Source organism: Sebastes umbrosus, chromosome 12 (genome assembly GCF_015220745.1).
Source record: "Sebastes umbrosus isolate fSebUmb1 chromosome 12, fSebUmb1.pri, whole genome shotgun sequence".
Lineage (NCBI taxonomy): Eukaryota > Metazoa > Chordata > Actinopteri > Perciformes > Sebastidae > Sebastes > Sebastes umbrosus.
Window position 1 is genome coordinate 31,034,712 of NC_051280.1, and position 22,306 is coordinate 31,057,017.

Consider the following 22,306-nt stretch of genomic DNA (forward strand, 5'->3'; position numbering starts at 1 on the left):
CACCACTTTTTGTAAAGATATCTAGAATCACATTTATTTGTTGGGCAGACTAAATGTTGTTGTCCAGATCGACGTACAAACGAGATACTAAGATGTTTAATGAAACTGTAATTATCATGATCATAATCAATAAGGAAATCATTATTCTCTGTTACATCGCTGAGATTCTGCTCAAACAAACTGACTGTGTGGATGAAAATGAATCTGTACGTGAAATCATTGTAACAAGAGTCATTTAACAGACTTTACTGATGGGATGTGTGAACAAACTGAAGGTTTCTATAATCAATAAACAAGAATGAACTAAGTCTTTTCTTCCTGTCTTGTTTCCAGGGTATCATACAAAGCTCCAGGCTGCTTTGGATCAGGATGATGTCCTGAAGTTGAACCGTTTTGTCACAAAAGCTTCAAAGTAGATCGTTAAATATGAAGAAAAACATTATTATAAAGCCATTTAAATATTTCAGGACAGTTTAGTTTGATAACTCCCTGTTGTCAGTCAGCTGTTTGTAACCAGTCAAAGAACAGAATTTGTCGTGAAATCACACCGGATCCAAACTTATTTGGTGTTCATGGTATTCTACCTCCAAATCACTATTCCATAGTCTGTTTATTTTTTCTCAGAATCATCTTGTAGTGTACCGTTTAGCTGTAAAATAAAAAAATCTTTGTGACCCAGCAGTCATGTTGAGATCTGTTGAGGAAATACCAAGCACCGCCCACCAGCCTGGAGCACAGCCAATAGGAACGCTCTCTCTCCCGTCACGGGCTAGATGTATTTAAGCCTGAAAACAGAGCCATGAGGAGCAGAAGTCTAGTTTTCTCTCAGAACACTTGAATTATAATATGCTGAAAGGTTATTATGTGACTTTTGTGATGATGATACAAAAAAACGTGTTGCCTACTGAAGCCCTCAAACACTGGAAAATATTGTTGATGAAAAAACCCTTAAATAAAGATCAGCTTTTATTTTGTTTGGTTGTTTTTTAATGGAGATATCAGACTTTCCATCCTCCAACCCAGAGAGAAAGAGGAAAAAAAAACAGAAAATTAAAAATACAAGTTATTAAAAAAACAAAAACATTTTGAGGAACACTCCAAACTACTAAACACAAACTTTTTGAACTCAAAAAGACAGAAACAAAAAAAAAAAAATTGTAGACAGTCTTCTTTTTAGTTACAAATTAAAACAGGGAAAAGCATAGTTTTCACATAAACATCTGTTTTAAACGTTTGATTCTGGTGGTTGTGAGGGTTTGTCTTCCTCTTGGGGGGGGTGAATGTGTCTGAGAAGTACACGGAGCTCAATCCGTTGCAGGAAATAGACCAAGCCGCTCAATGTGTACTTCCTTTGACCCGAGGGAATAAAAACTTTATAGACTATGTGCGAGAGCTGCATCTTTTTGTCCATGAAGTCTCTTTACGATGAGCTCGAGAAAGTGTGCAGCGTGTTTGTACATATGTGTGTGTGTGTGTTTTGTGTGGTCCGACAGTCTCGATGCTTCCCATCCTTTTGTTGTCCATCTCCACAGAAATACACTCCTCTGAACCAGTCAGTAAGGAAGAAAAAAACACAACAAAAACATAGCCAGAAACCAGCTGAATCCAGTCTGTCAGCCAATCAGTCTATCAACTGTGTGTTTGTGGTCACTTGTCCCCCCCCCCCCCAAGCAGTTTGTGTTGATCCAGTTTCAGTTTGTGACCATAAATACACGAAGACTCCACCGCTGGTACAGCTAGTCCACAGTTAAAGCTCCGAGGTGGAACAGCAAACGCGTTACTGTCTGTCTGCTCATTCCAGAGCAGCGAAAACCAGTAGATCAGCTCAGCAAACATCTTCTGCTGCCCGGTGGTCCAGCCAGTCCAGCCGACCCAAGGTAAACTACAGGACCTCCGACAGCAGAGAATGAGGGTCAGAAGGGGGGGGGACTGAGGGAGAAAGAGAGGGTTATATGAAGAGGGCTAGAGACGGAGACAGAGAGAGAGAGAGAGAGAGAGAGAGAGAAAGCACAAAGAGACCAGGGTTTCTCTCTCGTCTTCATTTGTGTCTCTGGAGAGCTTTCCTCTTCCTCCTCTTGAAGAAACAGCAGCACCTGCAACACACAAAGCATCATTAACAGACATGAAATCAATTGGGATCTGAGAGAGTGATCATTTTTCATTTTCATTTAAAGAAACACAGTAAAATGATTATGGTTTGATTTTTGCGGGGACCAAACAGAGATGTTTTCTTAAAGCGGCAGTAGGCACTATATTTGTGTCGTCATCATTGGGCAAAAATTGCATAATAACCTTTCAGCATATTGTAATTCAAGTGTTCTGAGAGACTTCTGCACCTCCTCATGGCTCTGTTTTCAGGCTTTAGAAAATCTAACCAGTGACGGGAGACTTTGGCCAATCACAGGTCACTTCAGAGAGAGAGCGTTCCTATTGGCTGTTCATTCAACAGAGGCAGCTGTCAATCACGAATCACGAACTCCGATCAGACGGTCAAACTAGGCAGCGCTGATCAAATATGAATCAATATTCTGTTATTATGATGCCTATTTCTCTCCTCAAATGTTTTCAGAATCATCTTGTAGTGTACTGTTTAGCTGGAAAATAAAAAAGTTTGTGACCCGGCAGCCACGTTGAGATCATTTCTCATTTTACTTACTCATTGGAGATCAATTATCAACACAAAACAATGACACATATTGTCCAGAAACCCTCACAGGTACTGCATTTAGCATAAAAAACAAGCTAAAATCATAACATGGCAAACAAAAAACAGCTGTCAGTGTGTCAGTGTGCTGACTTGACTATGACTTGCCCCCAAACTGCATGTGATTATCATAAAGTGGGCATGTCTGTAAAGGGGAGACTCGTGGGTAAACATAGAAGGTGGGGAGAGAGCCTTGTGTCTAGTGACAGCCCATCAGGCGTCCAATGCTGGGAAGCAGCGCGTCCCCTCGTGATATAAAAACGCCCCTGTGGACACGTACCATAAATCTAAATTTGGATATTTTAACGGTTAAAAGAAGAGTTGCAGGTGTTGGCGTCCTCTTTAACCTGTGTGTGTGTGTGTGTGTGTGTGTGTGTGTTCTTACTTGGTATCATCAGCCACCTCCACCTCTGCATTGGCTGTGATTGGTGCGTTGGAGTGTCCTGCAGTGGGGTCGTCTGTATTCAGCTCCCCATTGGTTGAACTCATCACCTGGAGGTGAGAAATGGGGGAGGGATGAGTACAGGCGTGCCAACGTCCGATATTGGTGGGACAACAATTAAAAAAGACTTGCATTACGTCCACACTAAGGCAGATAAATCTGAAAACTTATGTGAAAAATGCACCAAAACAACTGAGAGGCAGATAAAAGTCTCTTCTTGTGAGAGCCCAGTTACTGTGCTGAGTCTCAGCTAGTTAAACGTCCATCTGCCTCCTGCTCTCCATCCTCACAGAGGAGAAGACTGTTTTCAAATGTAGCCAGCTTAATGTGGACGTGGTCTTAAAAATAGTCCATAAGAGCTGTGACCTCCGGGGAAGCCTCACACCTCCACAGATACAGCCATTGTCAACATTCATTTTGCTGCCATGCAAAATAGCGACACCTCTGCGTCACGACTTAAAACAAAAAGCAACGACGACTTTGTGGCCTTGAAACTGTTTAACTTCACTCTTTAACAGCAGCCGCTCTGACATCATTCATATGCTAGTACAGTCCTGCTGCACCTGTTTTTAGTTCCTGTACACATTTCACCTATTTTCCTTTTTCTTTTGAATATTTCCCATCCCTTCAGTGCGCCTGTCATGCCTGAAATGTGTTTTTCTTTGTAATGCCAAAGCTCACGATTTACGTGCTCACACTGTACTCTCCGATCGTCAGCCACGACCTGAGTGCTCATACTGTACGTGTAAAATAGATCTTGGATCATCTGTGCCATCCTGTCTGCTGAAACGTCTTAAAAAAAAGAGGCAGCGGCGTAACGTTATATGGACTCGCTGGTGGCGAGGACTGCACAAATACACACACTGTTTGTCGGACACTCGCTAAATTTACGCCGGGCAGACACACAGCTGACAACCTGCTAAACTAAACTAAATGTGCGGTAGAGACTTTTACTGGGAAAGTGGCTGCGTGTCCGCCACACTACACGCAACAACGCTAAGTTAACGCTCCCTCGGACGGGTGAACTGGGGACTCAGTTGTCTGTTGTGCTCCTACACTGCAGCTGGCGCACCGCTGCATGCGACGCACAAATCTCGTCGGTTAAGGGTTAATAATCGGTTAACGAGGGTCGGTTATCGGTTAAGAAAATCTTTCTAAATTAGCATCCCTAGTACAGTGTACGCCCAGCTTAGCACGGGAAAACTACTAGTGCCTCAGAATGCATTGAATCCAAATATGATTCGACATGGATTATGTCACATGTAAATACTCAATAAACATCCACTTCACAGCACCACATTCACCTCTGCACCGTGGCTTGATCATGGCCAAGTCAGCACTAGCTGAAAGCCAATCAGTTCAATGAGAGCAATAGAGAAGCCAGGCCACAACCTTCTGTCCCCTTGCATAAAGTCTCCATTATTTTAATGTGAAAAAGGGCGGAGTAGTTTAAAAAAAACAAAACACATTGCCTAACATATGGTGTGTAAACGTAAAGGTGTGTAAAACGTGGAAGGTTTTAATTTAGAATCTATTACAATAGTCCCATGTGAGGGAATTATTGAGTTGTTGTGAGAAAACAGACTTGAGACCAGCCCCTGCGCCGTCTCAGAGAAAGTCATGCAGGCAGACAGACAAGTAGGCAGACAGACAAGAAGCCAGCGGAGCTAACCCGTCCTCTCAGTACCTGGACGGACCCGCCCAGCCTATCAGCAGTGAGATGGGAGCCCAGCAGCTCTCGATTGGTCACTGGAGTGGGCTGCGACTCACTGCCTTTCCCCTCTGGAGACTAGAGGAGCCGATCGCAGGAGAAACGAGGAGGGAGGGAGGAGGAGGAGGAAGAGGTGGAGGTGGAGGTGGTGGTGGTGGAGGGAAAAGATGAAGAGGACCGGTAAGATGGAAGAGGAGGCTCGCCGTGGAAAGGGGAGGGGACAGGGTGGAAAAGAGAGGAGAGGAGAAGGGAAAGCAGTGAGGAGAGCAGCAGCACGGTGAGGAGGAGAGAAAAGAATGAGGAAAGAGAAAAGAAATAGTGAGTTCAGAGTCAGTATTTGGTGGAGGAGCAACAGGAGGGTGAGCACTCAAGTGTGCGGTACAGTGAGAGTGCACAAGGAGACTCTGCATGTGTGGAAGCCCCATGCAAAAAAGGGGGAAGGAGGTGGTCTATGTTCTGTGGTCCTGTTCAGACCTGGTGTTAACATGCGTCCTCAGTGATCCGATCACAAGTGGACAGCTCTAAGTACAGGTGTGAACGCACTCGAGACGCATTGAGATCGGATCTTTCAGACCACATTCAGAGGTGGTCTGGGCCGCATTAAGGACTGCCTACTCTACTGACGTCCTGCTGGGATCAGCGGGTCTCTGCGCTCCTCGTGTGAATAGATAGACAAAGTCCAACCAATACTTTACACAGGCAATATAACTTAACCATTAACTATCGCGGTGGTACAGGAGGACTTTATTCTAGTCCGTTAAAGGATCTATAACCCTCGACAACACCTCACCTCTGTCTAACAGAGAACTCTCAGCTCTATAGTGTCTGTCTCAACCACACTCGCACATTGGTTTACTACCTCATTTCATTTGATTTTAAAGGGACTGTTTGTAAGAATCAGAAATTGCTTGTTAACAGCGACACCTGTGGCCGTTAAGTCAACAAAAGTCAGCGTCCTGTTCCTCGCGCTTGTGCTCGCTCTACATAGACGTGAACGCTCAACACAGTGAGGAGACACACGTCAGCTAAAACCACAATATCACTCTATATTTCAGCTGCTTGGCAGTAATGTTAGCTGACCAGACGGAGGTCTCTCCATGAATCAATGCTGATCCTAGTGTTGGCTTTTCCTGCCTCAGCCTCCCGACCGCGGCCGGAGGGAACAGGGGAGACACCGGAATTTTGGTCGGAGACGATAACGTTTCTCTCTGCGGAGCCCCGCCGTCACTACACAAGACACGGGAAACCTCTGTTGGTCTGGAGGAGCTGCAGCAGTTATTTCTGCACAAACGTCCACTGAACATTCACTAGATATTCTCAGAGCTAAACTAACTCTTCTGCAGTGTGGAGTGTGCGCGCATGCACGTGAGAGTGGAGCGAAATAGCGAGAACGAGCGCGGTGTGTGAGTGAAGGCAAGCAGGCAGAGGAGCAGAGTACAGCAGAGACTTTGGCCCTGGAGACCAAAGCTACGGTCTCCCCCGCGTCCTCCGACCGCAACCAACACTGTTTAACAGACGGGCTTCACTAGATAGAACTTTGTAGTTTTGGTGCTTCCGTGTAGTTTGTGTTGGAGTCTCGTCTGAACAGCGTAGCCACACGCGAGGTGCATGGGACGCCGACCAGCAATGATTTATACGTGTAAGAAGTTACAAACAGTCCCCAGAAAAATTGTAACTTGCACACTTTGCTATTGTATTGTATATAGTATGTTATTGTTATTCTATATTCCTATTTTATATTTTCTAAGCTAGTGGTAGTAGTCTGGTACATTTATAGTGTATTCTAATATATTCTTTATATTGTGTGTATACTACAGATATTATCTCTAGTGTTTTTTATTATATATTTACTGTCCCTGTGCTTTGTCTGAATAACCTGCTGCTGTAACTTCAGAATTTCCCAATTTGGGATCCATCCACTGTGTTAAAATGCACCTATCATACTAATTTTCAGGTTCATACTTGTATTTTGGGTTTAACATGGGTTTACATGCTTTAATGTTAAAAAAACAGAGAGACAACTCTCTCTCACAATATTTTGAATGTGGCCTGCAGTACCCATTTTAAACCGCTAGCCGTCAGTGCTGCATATTGTTCCTTTTAACAGTTTGGATCACCGCTTGCATATTTGCTGCTTTCTTTTAGTGCCGATTATTTGGTGATGATTGATGAAGAAACCGAAGCCAGTTAACCCTGCGACACGGCCAACCCGGCTTTGTTTTGCAAGTGGAGCAAACAAGAAAGTGACAAGAGCTGAGGGAGCAGGAGAGTGAAGGAGAGGCAGGGCTGCTTCATGTATGTGTGTGTGTGTGTGTGTGTGTGTTTGTGTGTGTGTGTGTGTGTGTGTGTGTGAGGCTGACGTACAGTGTTACTTTTTCACTAGACTGGCACATACGTGTTTTTTTAAGCTGGTATTGACAGTTTGGCAAATATATACAGAATCTCTCTCAAATACTCAGACTGTAATAAATCATGTGAATGTGCAACACGTGCATCATGTTGCATTATTTGTTCAGAGTGAGTGTACCTGGTTTTTGGTCTGCGGTGCTTTCTCTCGGTTGCTCGTCTGAAGTGGAGTCTCGCTGGCCACCGGACCAATAGGAGTGGGCTAAACACACAGGAAATGGGATCATCAGCATGGGATCAGAGTGAGGAAATGCACATTTGGTAACATGACGTTTCTTTACATCCTATTATTGATCTTGATGGATAACGCTGTCGTACACTAGAGGCCCCCCCCCTACAATAAACTATTATCTTGCCATTTAAATACTGATGTAGAAGCGTGAGAGCGATGACGCTGAATGTTGCAGCATTGTGAACGACTCAAAGTTCAAAACCTCACCGCTGAACTCAAAGCTCACATTATTTGAACTTCAATATTGTCTGTTGAACTCACTCAAAAGTGAGTAAATTCAGATTACACCTCACAAAGGATGGAGGAGGAAGTGTCTTTGACTTTTTGGAGATAAGAGAAATTAATATTAGGGCTGTCAATAAATTAAAATAGTTAATTGCGATTCATTTTTATCTGTTCAAAATGTACCTTAAAGGGAGATTTGTGAAGTATTTAATACTCTTATCAACATGGGAGTGGGCAAATATGCTGCTTTATGCAAATGTATGTATATATTTATTATTGTAAATCAATTAACAACACAAACATTGACAGATATTGTCCAGAAACCCTCACAGGTACTGCATTTAGCATAAAACATAAAAATCAAATCATAACATGGCAAACTGCAGCCCAACAGGCAACAACAGCTGTCAGTGTGTCAGTGTGCTGACTTGACTATGACTTGCCCCCAAACTGCATGTGATTATCATAAAGTGGGCATGTCTGTAAAGGGGAGACTCGTGGGTACCCATAGAACCCATTTACATTCATATATCTGGAGGTCAGAGGTCAAGGGACCCCTTTAAAAATTACAGTTTTTCCAGTTTTCGCCAAAATTTGGTGCAAGTTTGGAGCGTTACTTGGCCTCCTTAGCGACGAGGTAGTATGACATGGTTGATACCTATGGATTCATTAGGTTTTCTAATTTCATATGATCAAAGTATCTTCACTCCAGCTTTAAAACTGAGCCCGCTAAAACCTACAAGTTATGCGTAAATGCGTTAAAGAACGTTAAAACAAATGTATTATTGCTTTAGCGGCCCTAAATAATAGCACGACTACTTTATCACTTCCTGTTTACACAGTAGATCAGCCATATGATTATGTGTCACTCTTTGAGTTCAGCTCAGACAGCACAAAACACCCGCTCCACACTAACCAGTGGCTTTCCAGTCCAGTCGTACTGGTAGTCGAAGATGTATCCGTTTCTGTCAAAGAGGTCCGTAAAGAGTTTCCTCAGGTAGTCGTAATCCGGCTTCTCGAAGAAGTCCAGGCGACGCACGTACCGCAGGTAGGTGGCCATTTCTTCTGTTGCATACACACAGGCACCAAACCCACGCACACACAGAGAAACACACGCAAGATTTGATCAACATATGCTAACCTGATCATTTATCTAACAGCTGTGCAGAAACATTTTTTTTTTTTTGTCGAAGCGTGTGTATACGAACCTGGGAAGCTTTCACAGAGGACCTCTATCGGTGTGTCTCTCTTGGTGTCTCCGATCTTCTGATAACGTTCTTTCAGAGTGTCAGCCTAATGAAGACAGAGACACGGTGGATTTTATTCACAGAGGTGATGAAGGGGGGGAACAAAACAAAACACACTGGACGGCTGGTCGACTGCCTCCTCACCTTGAGCCCCTGCCAGGGTAGGCTGCCTCGCAGGAAGTACATGAACATGTGGCCCAGAGCTTCCAGGTCATCCCGCCTGCTTTGCTCTGAAACACAGAACAACAACAAAGGCTTTAAATTGCTCTCAGTCAGGACAGATGAATGTTGTCAAGGCAAACTATGTGTTGAGCACGCCTGCAAACTCAATTGGGATGAAAAAGGGAACGGTTCAGACATTCCCTTCCCTCATTACAAGGAACTAATAGTCTACGATTTTGATGATCCATTAATCTTTCGATTATTTATTCAGCAAATACGTCAAACATTTTCAGGTTTTGGCTTCTTAAATTTGAAGATTTGTGGCTTTCCTTTATATTATATAATTGACATGTAGCACGAGGGAGCAGCTCACCTTTCCCCAGATGTGTATTGATGCTCATATATCTAGCAGTTCCAGTCAGACTCTTGTGTTCTCTGTATGGGATGTGTTTCTTGGTCTCTGGGTCTATGTATTCTTTCGCCAGGCCAAAGTCTATGATGTGGATGGTGTGTTGCCGTTTGGAGCCGGGTCGGCCCACCAGGAAGTTCTCAGGCTTCACGTCTCGATAGATCAGGCTTCTGGTGTGGACAAACTCCATGCGGGTTATCTAAGGAGCAAAAAAAAAAGGCAGCGCTAAGTAATCCAAAAATTAACTACAAGTGTTTTTGAGATAAAAAAAAATAAAAATAGATTTGTATATGTGTTTGTCTTACCAGTTGTATGGCTATCATGAGTACAGTCTTTAGAGAGAAGGTCCGGTCACAGAGGTCAAACAGATCTTCTAAGCTGGGTCCCAGTAGCTCCAGAACCATAGCATTGTATTTACCACACGGTCCAAAGTAAAACACCTGGGGTACGCCCTCTGGATGAACAGATAAAGAAAGGACAGTCAGAACAGGAGTTGGACACATTTCAGGGAAAAATCAATGCAGCATAATATTGCGATATTTCGCGTGGCAATATTGTATCGATACACAGACGTCAAATATCAATCTTGTGTTATATAAACTATTGACTATTGATATACAATCCGACATCCCGCCGTCGGGTCTGAATGCTAGTCTGTCGTTCAGAGGTGGTAGCGGGCTCAGTCTTAAAGCTAGAGTGAAGATACTGGTATCATATCAAACTAGGAAACCTAAGAAAATCAATATCATGTTAGCTTGTCGGGAAGAACACTAGATAACGCTCCAAAGTTATGCTACATTTTGGCGAGGAAAAACTGGCATGGCCAAATTTCAAACCTCTGACCTCAAGATATGTGAATGAAAACTCTGTAAAACTGAAAACTGTATCTTATTAGATGAAACAGATGTTGACAGACTGCATAATTTGCAGTTGAAAAAAGGTCAGCTTCGTTCCTCAGACTCATCCTCCGAACTAAAAAAGCACTTAAAAAGCATCAACGGCTGCCACCACGCTGTATTTTATCCCGGGGTGAGTTGATATACTCATTACACATTACAATACTTAGCTCGATATCGAGTTTATGATACTGATATCTAATAACAGAGATGGAAGTCCCAACTCCAGACCAACAAGACCACATGAATTCCAAGTCCTAAACTTCAAACCACAACCATTTTTTATTTGACTAAACCAAAACTTGGTGTTCAAGTTTAGTTCTAAGCCACTGATTGCATCGTGTCTGAAACAACTCATACTGGTTAGTCTGGGTGTTGGCACAGTCGGGGAGGGGGGGGGGGGGGGGGGGAGACGACGGACGGACGACAGCATGAACCTCCCGCGTGTTACAGTGGAAAGAAAGTGTGAAGCAATGGCTGCGGTCGAAAAGTCTTTTCAGGAAGGTTCCTAGCGGAGTGAAATGACCCAGAAGTATCTCAGTAGCAGCCGTGATAAGAGCTGTTTGAATCCTCTAAATGTTAAGGAAAGGTGCTTCAATGCTTCCTTTATTATCTCCTTTAGCGTAGGATACATCCTTTACCAAAAGGAAAGGAGATAATGCCGTCCCACAATTCCTTGCGGCCGAAACAACGCACCATTCTGCGCACCAATTGGGATTCATGTTGATGAATATGAGTGGACAGTTAAAAAACTATTTAGTTTGACCTTACTTTTAATTATTTTGAACGTGTAACAAATACCTAAGTAAAAGACAAAACAAGAATAACAAATAAAATGAACAGTAAACATATAGCAAACAATTAACAAATAATCAACATAAATAAATATTAAATGTCTGAAAAGGAGTAGGAAGAAGTACAGCCTACATATATGGTCCTAAACTCCTTCTCCATAACTCCAATAATTAACTCAATATATCATATATATCCTTTTTTATTTCCATTCCAACCTTGGTAATGAAGTGATACTTTTCACCGGTTGTCCACGTTAGGTCAGATAGTCATTTATTATATGTTGATGTAGAGTGTAGCAGCAGAAGGACCTGTCGTATCTCTCTCTAACACCGTCTTAGACCATCTTCAGAACATTGTAGTTTTGGCAGACCCGCAGTCGGATTCTCTTAACACCACGGTTGTCTTTTCCTAATTAATCTGAATTCTTCTTCACATCTTTCCTTGACCTCATGTTTTCCATCGAGGTCGAGGAAAAGTGGTTCGGAAAGACTTATTTTTTTGACTTTTCGACCGCAGCCCACGTCTGTACACAGAGGTAGAACATGGCTGGCTACACCCTCCCCAGGTCTGCAGGGCATAAGGAAATGGGCGTACCAAATTGGGCAGAAAAATCAGCAGGAAAACGAAGAGACTAATACGGCACTTCTCTTTGAGAAAGCATGCTAAGAAAAACATAACTTAAAAAGTCTTATTTGTTAGCTGGCATTAGTGCTAACTTCATTATAAATGTTGGTAACATGCAAACCATTCCATTAAAGCTCGGCTAACTCTCCCAGTAGAAAACCTGACGGAAAGGGACAGAGGTTCTCACCTGAGCTTCCCAGCTGTTTGTAGAAGCGATATTCTAGGTGGAGCTGTGGCGCCCGCGACTTGATTGGCTCCTACAAAAGGAGGATTATGTTTGAATTAGAATATTATTATTTTTTTGTCACACAATAGAGGTAGTATAATTCATATTTTTTCTGACAATACTGCCATATTCAGGGTGATCAAAACACAAACGTTTTTTGAATTTGTCTGAAATATGGATTCATAATTCTCAACACAAATAAAGTGTGCTGCACTACAATAGTGTAATTATTTTTTACCAGTTTGATAGCCACGTATTCGTTGGTGTACAGGTTCTTTCCAAGTCGCAGCTCTCCAAAGTTCCCACAGCCGATCTTCTTTCCGACCCGGAAGTTTGGTCCGACCATCAGAACCCCGGAGTTGGAGCTTGCACCCCGGCCACCGTGCCCTGATCGACTCCCCGTCTTCCCGGGCATCCTCTTCCCCTCCTCTGTCTCCCCCTTCCCTCCACCTCCTCCACCTGCACCACCACCACCACCTCCTCCTCCTCCTCCTCCACCGCCACCACCTCCTCCTCCTCCTCCCCCTACTCCCCGCTTGTCAAAGTCCATCAGTTTGTGGTAGCCTGGCCTCTCCACGGTTAAGCCGATTCCATGCAACCAAAAGCAACTACCAAAAACAACTGCCCAGCGGCTCGACTGTCAGACGTTCAGGGTGGTCTAGGCAGGGCCAAAGTGTGAATTAAAGTGGGCTTGAGGTTTGAATTTAAAGAGGGCAGGGACTGAGCTGTGGTGGGACAGATGTGCGATGAATTCAAAGGAAAGAAGTGGATATCAAAAAGGACGAGAGCTGAGTTAGGCAGAGCGAAAGAGTGCTTAGTACGACAAAAAAAGTGAGGAGGGCTGATGAGGGCGAAAGAAAGCTGATGATTGTTGGGGTGGGGGTGGATAGATGGCTAAATGAAAGAGAAATGAAGAGATGACGGGGTAAGGGGGCACCACTACCAGCTAGTTTATACCCCCTTGAAGGGGGCCAGAGATGGTGATGGAGGGGAAGAGGATAATGGCCTGATCAGTCACCATACGTGGTTAGCCATATGCTAACATGCTATATGAAACTGCGAAGCTATGCTAGCTTCAGGCTCAGACATACCAGTCCACCATGACAACAGCCTGCTGTCAGTACAACACCCATGCACCCCAACCCCTCTGCAGACTTTGACCGCAGGACTGTGTTGAGTTTATCAAAAACTAGTCCAGAGGTACCCCCTTTCTTACATCTGGTATTCGGGTAAATACTTTAGGCGTGTGATTTATTGCCATAGGTCTTGGCTAGTTGGTTTTAGAGCATGAGATCCTATAAACGCTGGATGTCTGTACTCATCCACTGGTAATCTGTCACACAGCTGCTTAGTCCTACAGAACACCAGGCGAAGCTTTGGCCTCCGGGTGTGAGGGATGCTGTGTGCCGGATGTTTCAACGTACCACCTGAAAGACAGAAGAAGAAGATTAGATTCAAATGATTTCATGAAAGCTGATATTTAAATACTTCACGCATAGCTCAATACTTTCTAAGGATGTCACAATAACAAAATCGATACCAAAACTCCACGATTCTCGATATCAAATTCAATACCACGGTAAAAAACAAAACAATAAATCCCATGTACTTCAACATACACTCCTTTATTTCAGTTTGCACAACGTTTGTTTTGCAAATTTATTATTAATCCTTGATGATCTGCCTCAACGTTCCCTCCTCTCGACAATCGTCAGCAAAGCATAGTTTTTTTTGATAGTTCTGAAGATTATATTTCCAGATATTCCTGTGGTGTGAGGTATGTTAAGAGTGTTTTTTACATCGTGGGGAACCCCGAGGACAGCCGATGACGCAGTCACAATAGACAATTGAGAACAAGTTGACTGAAGCGGAAGGACAACCACCGCCTTCATGGCGACCGTGGCTAATGCATGAGCTAATGCAAAACGTGAAGCATAAAGTAGTAGTAAGGTGGAGCTCAGAAATGGAGGACCAACTTGTTGATTTGTAGCAACAACACGAGTGTTTAATGTGTCTCCGTGACTTCATCCTGCCATCCTTTGTGAATTTTCAGTACAGTACTGCAAAAACTAACATCGCTAATTCTTCCTGCCCGTCATCCAACATACATGTTTACACTAAAGTCACGTTTGATCGCGAGAGATTTACTGTTTTAAGTCGGGACTCTTGTTGTTCATGAATGAATCTGTACTATAGGAACTAATCTGTTAAATTTAACATAACATGTCGTTATGTGTGGGGACGAGTACCGGCGTCATTTCTCGTGACACCTCTAGTACTTTTCAGACAACACAGATCCATCATTATTAGGCTTCCTGAGGCATTTCAGCTCAAAAGTAAAATGACAAATTGCTTCTATAGCCTATGAACTGGCCTATTTAAATAAGGCTACTATAACAAATCAATTGGACAAAATTATAATGGCATTAAATTTGGTGTAGGGAGCAGAAGGTATGGTTTGGACAAGTTGGCAGTAAACTCATTCCCTAGATTTTGAAAAATATAATTAAATATTTTTTTTGCATTCAGTAAACATTTTGGAAATTGAAATGTTTTTATTTTAAAATCTATAGTAGAAACCAACTGACAGCATTTGGCCTTCCTAACAGAAAAACCAGGCCAGATCTTCCTCCAGGAGGACAGGACATGTTCTCTGATGTTTCTGATTTCCTCTTCTAATAATAACACTCATCCTGGCTTCTCCCATTCCTTCCTCCTCTCCTCTCAGTTTTCCTCTGCACTCCATTTTCCTTTTACATCCAATCTATCCCTCCACCTCTTCCTGCTCTCCATGCTGTAACAGGCTGGTAAATGGCAATGCATGTGTTTATACTCTATTAGGGCTGTTAATCAATTCAAACATTTAATCACAATTAATCGCACAATTGTCCATAGTTAACCGCGATTAAATGCAATTTTTTTTATCTGTTCAAAATGAACCTTAAATAGAGATTTGTCAAGTACTTAATACTCTTATCAACATGGGAGTGGGCAAATAGGTTTGCTTTATGCAAATGTATGTATATATTTATATACCAACAACTTTTCTTTCCGCCATCAACCATGGAAGAAGTTCCAAATATGTCAGAAAACCAAACCACCGTCATGTCTGGGTTTATAACATCACCCGGTGGCGAGCTGTATTCACATACAGTGTTATTGCAATGAATGTATCTAGCAAGCCACACGTCGCTAAACACAAAATAAACAGATTATGCTGTGATTTAATTGCAATAAACGGATCAAAAGGATGCCGAAAAAACTACCAAATAATGCCGATTTATAAAAAGTCTGAATTCATGCTCTGTCAGGTCTGTCCGCAAGACGACAAGTAAACAACTTTTAAAATGTTTGTTTTCTGAACAGAGTTTGGATGGATCAGTGCCAGGTTATGCAGCTACTCAATCAACACTCAAGATAAAGTAATCTAGGCATAAATACGGCAGCGACGTTGTTGTTTATACCATAGGCGGTCTGTGGTTTATACACATACATTTATACAAAGAGTTTGGTCCAGATACGATGTACTATCGTAGCTCTGGGTGACCACAGACGGCTACAGTATTTTTTCCTCCATTTCTGATTCAGCGTCAGTGACGACAGGGGGAGGATCTCAACGCTGATAGGCTTTCGCGACACAGCGTCACGCAAATTTCTCGATTGAGTTTAAATATTTCAACTCCCTTCGCGTGTTCGCGGTGCGTCATGCGCGCCACTCACTCGCTCTTTGTGTGACTGCCCCATTACAAACAATACTTACAGTACGGTCTAGTCAGATAATGACGTTCTGATTTCATCACCAAGGATATTTGTAGCCAATAACAGTTGCTAAATGCCTTTAAAAAATAATAAAAAGAGGTTGATGCCGATACCGTCCTATGAACACAGTGATTCAGAGGGACTTCTGAGCTACAACAACAACTTCAACTACAGTGCAGCTGCATCAACTCTTTGCCTGAGAACTTGAATCTGTTGTTTATGTGGGAACCGTGCTCAGCCGAGTTTAACACATGAGGGAATTAGCAAACGGCTTTGAAAGACTTGCTCAAATCAGACTCCACAATAACATTTAACAGCATTTTGCCTTGACTGAAGTTAGACCTGTGCCTGTAATTACATCCGCTTTAGCAGGTCAAACACTGTGTTTTTTTCCTCCCACAGAGGCCTCTGTCAGATTAAGCAACTCACAGCAAAAATCAATGCTACCGTATAGGCCATATGAGAGAGGGTTAGGCCTGCGCAAAGCGAGAGGCAACATCACTCCCACACACTATCTTTGGCCTCAGCTAAAAGAAGAGCTTGCAACTCTTGCATGAATACAATCTAAAAAGACGGAGGCCTTTGCACGTTGGTTTGAGCAAGTCGTCTTTGGTAAAAAACGGTACCAAAGCTGGTTATTATTTAATGCTTTCGCCTGTGCCTGATATTTATATCTTTGAACAAACTCTATCATGTAGTTAATTGGGAAATATGTTTTTGAATAGCTTGGCATCAAAACTAATTTATTTTTAGGTACACATAAAACACCAACTTTAAATGTTTCTTTGACCCCCAGCGCTTTATTTCTGCATCCATTTCCCAACAACAACTGATGATGTCTTAACATGTACTTTCAGGGTATACACTGGTAACTATAATCGCAAACATACTTAATTTATTTTTGAAAATATGTAAAGCAAAATAGGTTATGACAATAGTATCTCTTAGACACCAATTTTGCTATCCTGAGTCCTAGTAAACAATGTTTTGGATCCTCTCTTGTTGTACAACATCAAGCTGAGCAGTGACAGTAAAGTAGTTTACTACACCCACTAACCTGCATGCAGCCTCACACCCAATAGTATCCACCACACACTGCACGCCACGGGCTACAGACCTGACCTCAATTACTAAGCAACTAGGACAACAGATTCAACAGATTCTCCCCCAAGAAGACAAATCTGATGCACGGGAACTGTTTCTTAGATATGCCGATTAAAATAAAACGTCTGCCCGGAGCCTCGGTATCAGGACCTAATACACCATCTGCTTGTGTTCTTAAAAGATTTTTGTAAGTGTTTTTTTTTTTTATTATCGATAACCAAAAATTAGATTCATACAGTAATCTACTGACAATGCAAACACATCAATAAATGATCATGAGGGGGAAATTAATTTGCAGGGGGGTGATATATGTGCTGCGACTTTTCTGTGTGCACTGCCTCAATTTTTTTTGATCATATATGAATCAATATTCTGTTACTGTAATGCCTATTTCTCTCCTCAAATGTTTTCAGAAACATCTAGTAGTGCACTGTTTAGCTGTAAAATATAAAGTTTGTGATCCGGCAGCCATGTTGAGATCTGCTGAGGATATACCAAGCACCGCCCACATGGCCGGAGCACAGCCAATAGGAACGCTCTCTCTCTCTGAAATGACCTGTGATTGGTCAAAGTCTTCCGTCACGGGCTAGATTTTTTTAAAGCCTAAAAACAGAGCCATGAGGACAGAGTTGCCAAGTCCGCTTATTATAAGCGATTTCTACCTGCACTTGTAAACAGTAGTGATGTTACATGCTGTGCCGAGGCTTCAGAGCGTGTATCGAGTAATCCAGGAAGTTTTCCGCGATGCGCGCATCGAGGCTTGTATCGTTTTAGACCAATGACGTCATTGATGACGTCCGAAGCCTCGCTGCCCGGCCATACCGCGTTACTGGTTCAGGAAGTGGTTCAGATCTTCACTGGTTGAACCAATGCCACTTTTAAGAAGTGACACAGAACACCAATATTACCCCTCCTACCATTATTATATTATATTACACTACACTACAATACAATTATTGACCAAAGGATTGGTTTACACACATAAGGTGCATTACTCACAAAACAATTACAGTTTATTATTCATGTATGTTATATACTCATAATTTACTTACCTGAAAATAGTCATTATATTATATATTATATAGATATAAATGTATTACATGGTAATATTTTTTTTTTCTCCATTGTTTATAGTCAATCCCAACAGCCTTTACTGGCGCTAAATACAGTATATCCCAGATCACATGTTTAAGATCATATTTCAGTTCTTGATATACACTTACTTTACACTATACATCCTATATACTTTACACTATACATCCTATGTACACTTACTTTACACTATACATCCTATGTACACTTACTCTACACTATACATCCTATATACCACTTACTTTAAACTATACATCCTATATACCACTTACTTTACACTATACATCCTATATACTTTACACTATACATCCTATGTACACTTACTCTACACTATACATCCTATATACCACTTACTTTAAACTATACATCCTATATACCACTTACTTTACACTATACATCCTATATACCACTTACTTTACACTATACATCCTATATACCACTTACTTTACACTATACATCCTATATACACTTACTTTACACTATACATCATTATATACACTTACTTTACACAATGCATCCTATATACACTTACTTTACACTATACATCCTATATACACTCACTTTACACTATACATCCTATATACACTTACTTTACACTATACATCCTATATACTTTACACTATACATCATTATATACACTTACTTTACACAATGCATCCTATATACACTTACTTTACACTATACATCCTATATACACTTACTATACATCCTATATACACTTACTTTACACTATACATCCTATATACACTTACTTTACACTATACATCATTATATACACTTACACAATGCATCCTATATACACTTACTTTACACTATACATCCTATATACACTTACTTTACACTATACATCCTATATACACTTACTTTACACTATACATCCTATATACTTTACACTATACATCATTATATACACTTACTTTACACTATACATCCTATATACACTTACTTTACACTATACATCCTATATACTTTCCACTATACATCCTATATACTTTCCACTATACATCCTATATACACTTACTTTCCACTATACATCCTATATACTTTCCACTATACATCCTATATACTTTCCACTATACATCCTATATACACTTACTTTACACTATATATATCCTATAATGTTTTTTTAAATGTATAAAATGACCTGCAAACATGACTGAATCAGGCCACTTCAAAAACATGTTCTACAAATGAATACATTTTGAAACTGCCAAAAAGAAGTAATTTGAAAAAGAAAGGAAACACTGATGATATTTTATGACATTACTGTGATTAAACGCAGTTTTCTGCGCCGACTGGCCGAACCTTAAAGGCGTTTTAATCCCACTAACACTGAAACTGGACCACAGTAGTTTGTGTGCGAGTGTTTTGGCCTCTCGGTGTAGCCTGACAGCGTTAGCTTCATTAGCTTCATTCAACCAGCTCAGTTATGATAAAGCTGGAGAAACGGAAGCGAGCAAAACAACCGCAACAGTCACGATGTGTACTGAATGCTGTGGCGTGTGAACTCGCTGCCTAGCTAGCGTTTTACCAGCCTCTGTGGTCGTTAGCAGGACGTAGCCTGAAAGAAGCTAGCATGCTAACTAGCTAGCATGCTAACCAAGGCCTATGGAAAGGACGGACACAGGTCTTGTATATTTTGCGCATGCGCAGTGTAACTGAAGCTTGCTTAACACTTTCCTGTTTGCTGCTGCTGCCTTTTATTAAACCAGATAATAATCTTATACTGAATAAAGTCAACTTTATGAGAAAAAGGGGTCATAATATTACGAGAATAAAGTCAGAACTTAATGAGAAAAAAAGTTGTAATATTACGAGAATAAAATCATAATATTACGAGAATAAAGTCATAATATTACGACAATAAAGTCATAATATTACGAGAAAAAAGTCATAATATTACGAGAATAAAGTCATAACTTAAAGCGAAAAAAAGTTGTAATATTACGAAAATAAAGTCATAACTTAATGGGAAAAAAAGTTGTAATAATACCAGAATAAAGTCGTAATATTACGAGAATAAAGTCATAACTTAATGAGAAAAAAAGTTGTAATAATACAGGGATAAACCTCTCGTAAACCTATGACTTTATTATCGTAATATTATGACTTTATACTTATAATATTACAACTTTTTTTCTCGTAAACCTATGACTTTATTATCGTAATATTATGACTTTATTCTCATAATATTATGACTTTATTCTCATAATATTACGACTTTATTCTCATAATATTACGACTTTATTCTCGTAATATTACAACTTTTTTTCTCGTAAACCTATGACTTTATTATCGTAATATTATGACTTTATTCTCATAATATTATGACTTTATTCTCATAATATTACGACTTTTTTTTCTTGTAAACTTATGACTTTATTATCATAATATTATGACTTTATACTTATAATATTACAACTTTTTTTCTCGTAAACCTATGACTTTATTCTCATAATATTATGACTTTATTCTCATAATATTACGACTTTATTCTCGTAATATTACAACTTTCTTTTTCTCGTAAACCTATGACTTTATTATCATAATATGACTTTATTCTCATAATATTACAACTTTTTTTTCTTGTAAACTTATGACTTTATTATCATAATATTACGACTTTATTCTCGTAATAATAAAAATAAAGCTGCCTTGCTTTGCCTTGCCTTGCCTTATGACTTTATTATCATAATATTACAACATTTGTTTTCTCGTAAACCTATGACTTTATTATCATAATATTAGGACTTTATACTCATAATATTACAACTTTTTTTCCTCGTAAACCTATGACTTTATTATCATAATATTAGGACTTTATTCTCATAATATTACAACTTTTTTTCCTCGTAAACCTATGACTTTATTATCATAATATTAGGACTTTATTCTCACAATATTACAACTTTTTTTTCTTGTAAACTTATGACTTTATTATCATAATATTACAACTTTTTTTCTCGTAAACTTATGACTTTATTCTCGTAATATTACAAAAAAAATTTCCTCGTAAACCTATGACTTTATTATCATAATATTACGACTTTATTCTCGAAATAATAACAATAAAGCTGCCTTGCTTTGCTTGGCTCAATCTCAGCGAGGGCAAGACCGGATTCTACTGCGCATGCGCTATGCCCACCCAGGAAAAGATATGACGCAGTGTCCTAGCCTGCTTTTATAGGCCTTGATGCTAACTAGCTAACATGCTAACTAGCGAGCTAACGCTGAATTTCTGCCCACACACACACACAGTCATTCATAAACACACACACACAGCTGATTTTAACACATTTCTGCAAAAGTTTAAAGAAGACATTACGTACCTAAACAGGTTATCTTTCTATTCTCGGAGTGATTTGTTATCTTATTGTCTTTCTTCGTCTGGTTTTGTTGCTCATGTTCTGGGATGTTTTTTGGGCTAACCAGCTGAAAAAGCCTCGCCAGTGACTCGTTACGTAATTTGCGTAAGATGCGGAGCGGCGCGGCGCAGTGAACGTAAGCGGCTGACGTAAACGTGCTTTGAAGAATACCGGACAGAAAATCTGCGGATGCGTGTGTTTGTGTGAGTGTACGTAAGAGACGTCACGCACGCTGTGATTTGTGGAGAAGAGTTGTTTTTATTCTCACCATGAAGCGACTCAATGTAATAACTTATATGTAATAATAAAAGCTTTTTTTTTTTTTTTTCTAAAATGTATACTTTATTTTTTCATTAAGTACACTAGAGAAAGCAACTTCAACATTCAAAATTGAAATAAAATTAAGAAAAGAAATAATAATAATAATAATAATAATAATACTAATAATAATAATACTAATAATGATAAAAAGAAAGAATATAGTTAAAAAAACACACACACATAACAAAAAAATAATAATAACAATAACAAAAAACAAGAGTAACACTGGGATTTGTAGAGAAGAGTTTGTTTTTATTCTCACCATGAAGCGACTCAACATAATAACTGCACATAATGTAATAACTTATATGTAATAATAAAGCTTTCTTTTTTTAAAATGTTATACTTTATTTTTTCCCTTTTTTCAAGGTTGTTTTTATATATGCAATTTACAGTTCGTAATTACAATAGTTTATAAACCAATTTTTAAATAAATGAGCTTATAGACAAACTCATTAAGTACTCTAGAGAAAACAACTTCAACATTCAAAATTGAAATAAAATTAAGAAAAGAAATAATAATAATAATAATAATGATAAAAAGAATGAATAGAGTTAAAAAACAAAACAAACAGTAACACTGTGA

General features: G+C 40.1%; 1 protein-coding gene across 4 annotated transcripts; it reads right to left on the reverse strand.

Moving 5' to 3' along the window:
• Positions 1 to 948: 948 nt before the first annotated feature.
• LOC119498011 (casein kinase I-like) lies at positions 949 to 21,533 on the reverse strand. 4 transcript variants are annotated; one of them, XM_037786476.1, is made up of 12 exons: positions 21,364 to 21,533; positions 12,318 to 13,506; positions 12,041 to 12,110; positions 9,844 to 9,992; positions 9,503 to 9,737; positions 9,112 to 9,197; positions 8,929 to 9,013; positions 8,637 to 8,785; positions 7,385 to 7,465; positions 4,834 to 4,935; positions 3,090 to 3,196; positions 949 to 2,093 (listed from the first exon to the last, which is right to left on the reverse strand). In XM_037786476.1, the coding sequence occupies exons 2-12, from the start codon at positions 12,627 to 12,629 to the stop codon at positions 2,039 to 2,041; spliced, it is 1,431 nt and encodes a 476-aa protein (XP_037642404.1). In that variant the 5' UTR covers positions 12,630 to 13,506; positions 21,364 to 21,533; the 3' UTR covers positions 949 to 2,038. The 4 variants fall into 4 exon arrangements, with proteins under 4 accessions (XP_037642404.1, XP_037642405.1, XP_037642407.1 ...); XM_037786477.1 differs by having other exon boundaries at positions 8,637 to 8,782; positions 21,364 to 21,530; XM_037786479.1 differs by lacking the exon at positions 4,834 to 4,935 and having other exon boundaries at positions 21,364 to 21,529.
• Positions 21,534 to 22,306: the final 773 nt, after the last annotated feature.

Excerpts from the sequence above, each read along its gene's own strand:
- LOC119498011 (XM_037786476.1), bottom strand. The coding sequence starts at position 12,629 with ATGGACTTTGACAAGCGGGGAGTAGGGGGAGGAGGAGGAGGAGGTGGT. Across the intron at positions 9,738-9,843 it reads TCATGATAGCCATACAACTG|ATAACCCGCATGGAGTTTGT; the intron begins GTAAGACAAACA and ends TTTGCTCCTTAG. Across the intron at positions 7,466-8,636 it reads ACTGGACTGGAAAGCCACTG|CCCACTCCTATTGGTCCGGT; the intron begins GTTAGTGTGGAG and ends CTGTGTGTTTAG.